Source organism: Miscanthus floridulus, chromosome 1 (genome assembly GCF_019320115.1).
Source record: "Miscanthus floridulus cultivar M001 chromosome 1, ASM1932011v1, whole genome shotgun sequence".
NCBI classification, from domain to species: domain Eukaryota; kingdom Viridiplantae; phylum Streptophyta; class Magnoliopsida; order Poales; family Poaceae; genus Miscanthus; species Miscanthus floridulus.
In genome coordinates, this window is record NC_089580.1 from 151,927,595 (window position 1) to 151,934,277 (window position 6,683).

General features: G+C 44.0%; 1 protein-coding gene across 1 annotated transcript; it reads left to right on the plus strand.

Annotated features, from left to right (window-relative positions):
- The first annotated feature begins 1,293 nt into the window (after positions 1 to 1,293).
- Positions 1,294 to 5,567, plus strand: LOC136544166 (serine/threonine-protein kinase SAPK1-like). Its single transcript, XM_066536418.1, has 9 exons — positions 1,294 to 1,585; positions 2,961 to 3,035; positions 3,972 to 4,073; positions 4,167 to 4,220; positions 4,308 to 4,400; positions 4,496 to 4,588; positions 4,672 to 4,776; positions 4,887 to 4,985; positions 5,085 to 5,567. Exons 1-9 carry the CDS (start codon positions 1,466 to 1,468, stop codon positions 5,370 to 5,372), a joined length of 1,029 nt encoding a protein of 342 aa, XP_066392515.1. The 5' UTR covers positions 1,294 to 1,465; the 3' UTR covers positions 5,373 to 5,567.
- Positions 5,568 to 6,683: the final 1,116 nt, after the last annotated feature.

Sequence of the window (6,683 nt, forward strand, 5' to 3'; positions counted from 1 at the left end):
TCGTGAGGTAGGACGATGTTGGAAGAGAAAAAACCCGAGAGGGAGGAGAAAGAAGAGGAAGAAGGCTCGGACAGAAAGGTTGGGGCCGGGGTTAAAACAGAAGCTCGACGCCAGTCATCCTGGCACCGAGCTCGACGCCAAGATCTACGGCGCCGAGCTCGGCGCCAGGGTGACTGGTGCCGAGCTTCCTGCCATATCACCGTCACGTCTGCTTCGAGCCTAAGAGCTCGGGACGTGTAAGATCGGCGCCAGCAACGATGACGCCGAGCTAAGGGTCCAGATTTTAAAATCTTTCCTCCAGGGACATATTTATGAAATTTTTTCAAAAAAAGGCTAAAAAATAAAAAATTCGGATGGATTTCATGCACCCGATTTGTGTATTGTAGATTGGGAAATCCTTTTTTAGAGCGCGTGGGGAAGGGCACACGCGACCGGGCAACCGGACAGGGGAGGCACAAACTCACCGGCGCTCGGCGGTCAAAACTGCCAGATGGACGAAGGAGAAAGGCTGATTCCACGCGGACACCTCTATCCTATACCCCGTCTGTGCTAAAAAAATAAAATCGTTTTGAAAAAGACTTAGCTCAAATATTAGAAATAATTTTTAAATTGTCGAGTTTGAAAATATAAAAGCCATATAAATAAATTTGTCTTGAAAAATACTTTCATAAAAATATACATATGTTATTTTTTGATAAATATTTTTATAAAAATAAAGAGTCAAAGTAATACTTTAGAGACAATGTCGCTGTCAAAATGATTTTATTTTTGAGTACGGAGAGAGTACTGTGTACTAATAATTTGGAAGCCACGGTTGTGCAGAAAGTACGGAGTATATACTCTACCCAAACCAACGAGTAGAAATCTTGTGGCGTGACGCAAATAACAGCTAGATATTTTGTAGCAAGACGTATGCATGGCGTGGGCAAAAGTCCCCGGGGAACTGAACGATTGATTAATCGGACCACCATCATTTACCTTACTGAATCTAGTTAATATATACACTCCACCTTAGAATAAACGATAGTATTTAGTTTCTGGAAAGGAGGGAAACAAACAATGGTACTCCGTAAAATATATATACCAAATTACTATAAAAAGTATTTTTTGTCATGAATATATTAATAATATACAAATCTCGAGTGTGAGTATATAAAATTTAAACCAGATATCGTTGCTAAGTTTAAAACTGTACATAAAGTTTTATTTAAAAATATCAGATATCGAAAGCTATGGACTCGGACGGCGCCCACCGGGTGGGGGTGGGGGTGGGCAACTCCGGACGGCAAGCGCGGCGACACATGGTCGGGGTACAGTACAGGGCTACGTCTCTTTCTCCTCACCTCGCTCGCTCGCTGCCCAGAGCCCCAGACTCCCGATCTCCACCCCACACCTTCGTCGTTGTCTTCCTCTGCTGCGGCTAGCCTGGCCGTCGCCTCCCCCACCTCTTCGATCCCGCGCTGCGATGGAGCGGTACGAGGTGATCAGGGACATCGGGTCGGGCAACTTCGGGGTGGCCAAGCTCGTCCGGGACGTCACCACCAAGGAGCTCTTCGCCGTCAAGTTCATCGAGAGAGGTCAGAAGGTAATCGCAAATCAATCGCCCGGCGCCCGCCCTTTTACTTTTGAAGAACATCGCCTGCCCTTCCTTTTCCTTCCCCGTCCCACCCACCTCAAAGATCATCTCTCTCTCTCTCTACCCCCGCCGCCCCATCCAACGAGTCTCCTTGGTGCCGTGCGCATACTACGAAGCAGCTGGTGTTCTTGGGTAGTACTGTACGCTGGGTGGGTTAACACCTGCTCTGCTGCGCACTAGCCTGATCAACACCTGCTCTGTTGCGCACTAGCCTGCTGCTTCGTCTCTTCCGCGTCTTCTGATCGCGAACGCGGACCCCTCCAAAATGTTGGGGTTTCAGTTTTGTCCTGAAACCTCAGCGGCCTTCAGATCCATCAGACGGAGGTCTCCGCTCCACGTTCGAGACCACAGATGCATCGGCCGAGTGATTTTGTTATGCTTGTCAGAGCTTTTTTTTAATTTCCTTCTTCTTCATTCAGGGTACTGATTAGTATCCCGTTTTGTTTGATATGATACGTCTTTGTCTTTCTCTTTTACAAAGTTTTTATCACAAAGTTTTTCCAAGAACAAAAAACTGGCGGATAGTGTACAGGGAGACTTCACTTCCCGGTAGTTTTGGCCCCCTTTTCCCCGGCTAAATCGCAACTTGACGGCTTGTGTAATTGGTCAATTCAGTCTTGCTTCACCGGAGACCTCCTTGATCATTGAGTACACGTGATGGTTTAATAAAGCCAAGTCTTGCGTACGGCATTAGCCTCAAGGAAGCTACCAGAACCGAACTGTTCTATTAGTAACTTTCCGTTATACTAAAAATTCCAAAGTAGCATTTGCTTTCAGTGATTGTTTTTCCATACAGTTCAATATCAGCCTGGAACATGTTAAACTGTACTATTAGAGTTCATTTCCTTTACTTTAATTGGATGGTTCTCCTAGATTAGATTAATACTATCTTTTGGTAGATGTTTCTAGCATATGTGTGATCTGTTCATGCATACCTGTGAACACGGTCGAGTTCATTAATTGACGCTACAGTTAGTATGCTACGCTGTCCATTGCTCTTTTCTCCTTTTGTGAGGCTCTGTCCATCGCCTGAATATAATATAGAGTAGTATTCGGATTTCTTTCTCTATACTTTATGCCAGCTGCTGTGGTCACACGTTGTCAAGTTTATCTATACTTCCCTTTACAAGTTACTTTTTTGCTTGGAGGATCCTTCATGTAATCATCATATTGCACATTGGCCCCCTTTGGAACACGGATTTTTTTTACTGCTCCTGCATTTTTCATGTGAAAAACGAACTGATTCCCTGCCGTTCCAAAGGACCTTGAACATTATCTAGCTCAGCTGATTAATCAATTCCACATCTTTCTTCTTGTCTCATAGATTGATGAACATGTTCAGAGGGAGATTATGAACCACCGGTCCCTGAAGCACCCAAACATAATTAGATTCAAGGAGGTAAATTTCTCAGACATCTTGGAAAGGAAATGTTCTGATATGAGTTTGAAGTTGTGTGATTGATAGCTACACACGTAAGTGTCTTGAAACTGTTACTTTTGATGCTTTTTAAAGAAGAAGAAATACAAATGTGTTTCTGTTTTTATGGTTTCAAGTTGTTAATTGTAACAACTAGAGTACAATGACTAACTGATCAGCATTCGTGTGCAATGTCAATGTGCAACTATTTCTCCTCTTCCCCACAAAGACCTATTCCAGATAGAAAATGATGGTTATCTGTAGTCCTTTTTTCCGGTACAGGGATAAATCATAAATGGAATATGTAACGTGAAAGTCTACTTGCAGACTTCTGAGGGTTCGTCTGATGGCGACTCCAGTGGTTTATGTGGCTGTGCGCCTGAGTGTTAGAAAAGTCAAACAGGCTAACCAGGGTACTTAGTACTTCTTCTTTTTTCCCCTAGTGGGGCCAGTTAGGCTCTCCTTTAAAATTATATTATGCTTAGTTTGGCTTACCACTTGGAGCTTTTCGTACTACTCCTACTCAACAAATTTATTTGTTATCTACAATGCCAGGACATTTCAGCACATTGTCATTGTGTAATGTATTTACAGCAGTAATGCACATTGTCATCAAGGCTCCTTTTATATTCTTTGCCTGTTGAACGAGATGTTTGAGCGACACTTGTGAATAGCATGCTGGTGACTGCACGTTTTTAGATATCTTTTATTGTTATGTGACTCTTAGAACCCCATTCATTTACCATTTATACTTATCTCTTTTTTTTAATGAACTGTCTCTGTCTTGTACTTATCTCTAACTCTATCTGCTATTTCTTTCCATTTCATCATTGAACACCTGCTTTGGACTGATTGTCAAGGCTTAATCGTCAAAAATCATTTCTAGGTTGAAAATTAAAGTAGTACTTAGTTTTTCAGGTAGTGCTAACTCCCACACATTTGGCAATAGTTATGGAATATGCTGCCGGGGGTGAGCTATTTGAAAGGATTTGCAATGCGGGGAGATTTAGTGAGGATGAGGTAAAGAATGTTTTCCACAGGCTTTTGGTCTTTTGTTGTGAGAGCGTATGCGGTATGCCATTACATCGACTGATTACTCCTTACTCTTAATAGGCAAGGTTCTTCTTCCAACAACTGATTTCGGGAGTGAGCTATTGTCATTCCATGGTACAGATTCTGGCAAGTTGCTTGCAGGTAGCAGCTTTGGTCGAACATTACTAACTCAGTACCACTCTTTATCTGTTTGCCCTGCAGGAAGTATGTCATAGAGATCTGAAACTAGAAAACACTCTCTTAGATGGTAGTGTTGCACCTCGGCTCAAGATCTGTGATTTCGGTTACTCCAAGGTAATTCCTGTGCAGATTATATATAGTAGTCTCTCAAGGTGGCATTTTTCATCACCTAAACTACTACCTTCCTTTGGGGCCCTTTCCATTTTCAGTCTTCTGTGCTGCACTCTCAACCGAAATCAACTGTTGGCACACCTGCATATATTGCTCCAGAGGTCCTCTCTAGAAAAGAGTATGATGGAAAGGTAATGTCTGTTGTATTAGTTCATTGTTTTGATGTTCTAAGCATTGCAACTGAAACCTTGAAACACCACATGTGAAATATTAGGTTGCTGATGTTTGGTCTTGTGGAGTAACACTATATGTGATGCTCGTCGGCGCATATCCTTTTGAAGACCCTGATGACCCAAAGAACTTCCGCAAGACTATCACTGTGAGTACACCAATACCCTGCTTTTATGGTGTTCGCGAAAACCAAATTTTTTTTTTTTGTTTAGTAGTAAATCCGGACAATGATATGGAACTCGTCGGTGTCTTGCACAGAGAATACTCAGCGTACAATACTCAATTCCAGACTATGTTCGCGTTTCAGCGGAGTGCAGGCATCTGCTGTCTCGGATATTTGTTGGAAATCCTGAGCAGGTACCTTTTTTTTCTCTCTCTTGACATAATTCAGCTTACAAGTGCCAAGCTCCATCATCTTCCAGTAATCTGTTACGCTCATAATTGGCCTCGCTGCAGAGAATAACCATTCCCGAGATCAAGAACCACCCGTGGTTCCTCAAGAACCTGCCCATCGAGATGACCGACGAGTACCAGCAGAGCACGCAGCTGGCAGACATGAACACCCCGGGGCAAAGCCTGGAGGATGTCATGGCGATCATCCAGGAGGCGCGGAAGCCTGGGGACGCCGTGAACCTTGCCGGGCACCTGCCCTGCCTCGGGAGCATGGATCTTGATGACATTGATTTGGACGATATCGATGACATCGACATCGAGAACAGCGGCGACTTCGTTTGTGCAGTGTGATGCTCACGCGTGGTTCAGGTAGCAGAGTAGCAGCGAGCTTTCCTTTGGTTGTTGGTGTCTGTAGATCCTTGTTGTGTTATGCTTCCATTCGTTTCTGGATCACGCGTGTTGTGTAACCGAGAAATTGGCGTTGCTGTGGACAACATACATCATGAAACTTATATGCTGAGATCTGCACAAAAATCCTTTGTGATCTGTTGCCGATCCGCAATAGTACAGCGTATATTACTTTAACGATCTGCAGTTCATTTGGAAAAATAGAATCATTTCATCAGGGATCTCAATATTAGCAGACATAGTTGTGAATTTTGTTGTCGACATTGTGAGCCTAACATAAATTTATCACTTTACGCCTAGAGTCACCATCATATGAAATTAAGATATACAAATCAGTCTAGTGGCCCCGTTCGCGTGCCCTTAAACCCGGCTTGATCCGCTTCTTTTTTCATCCGGAACAGTGTTTTTCTCTCACAAATTCCTTCAGATTCCTCCAAATTCCTGCAAGCGAACGGGGCCTGTATCGGATCATAGGATTTCGTGCAACTTTTTGAAGAGGGCCACTGGAGCAGAACTCTTCGATGAAAATGTGCAGGATTTCCTAGGAAATCGTATCGCAACAAGGAAAACCTATAGGAGCAAGTTTTTACTAGTACAAGATATGGTAGATCGAGTTCTTTTCCAGACAGTGGGCATTGTCCGATTCGGCTACAAAGATACGGGAAGCTAGTGCATACCCGACCGGAGAAATGTACTAAAAAATACAGAGTACAGGCAAAAGGACCTTCATTTTCGGTTCTTCCTCTGACAAGGGCAGCTCCGAATTCGGTAGGGAATTTGAGTTTACAAATTACAAGACACGAGCATAACCTGAAAAGAAATCTTTCTTTACTTTCAATAAAGCACAATGTGTATTCCTACTGGAAGGTATAACGTACTATGCAGTAGCGGTCTGTACGGCATAGGAAAAGCATTTCGAAGACGGAATTGACAGTAAACTACACAAGTAATTTTTTCCCCTACAAGTAGAGTGAAGCAAAAGAAGAAAAATAGAAGTGGCATGATCGATCATTTCATCGATCCGATCACTCATCGTGGAGCCTGGAGGAGAGACATCGAAGAACGCGATCAGTCCAACGGATCGATGCTCAAAGCCGGCAGCCACGAACGAACGCTACGCAGGCCGGCTACACGCAGCCACGGGTGTTCTTGGCGGGTTTCACGGAACGGCCGAGGTCCACCGCGGGGGCCGACGACGGCGTCGTCCTCTGGTCATTGCGAGGCAGCAGGTGCGGAGGCGCGCGCAGGCCCAAC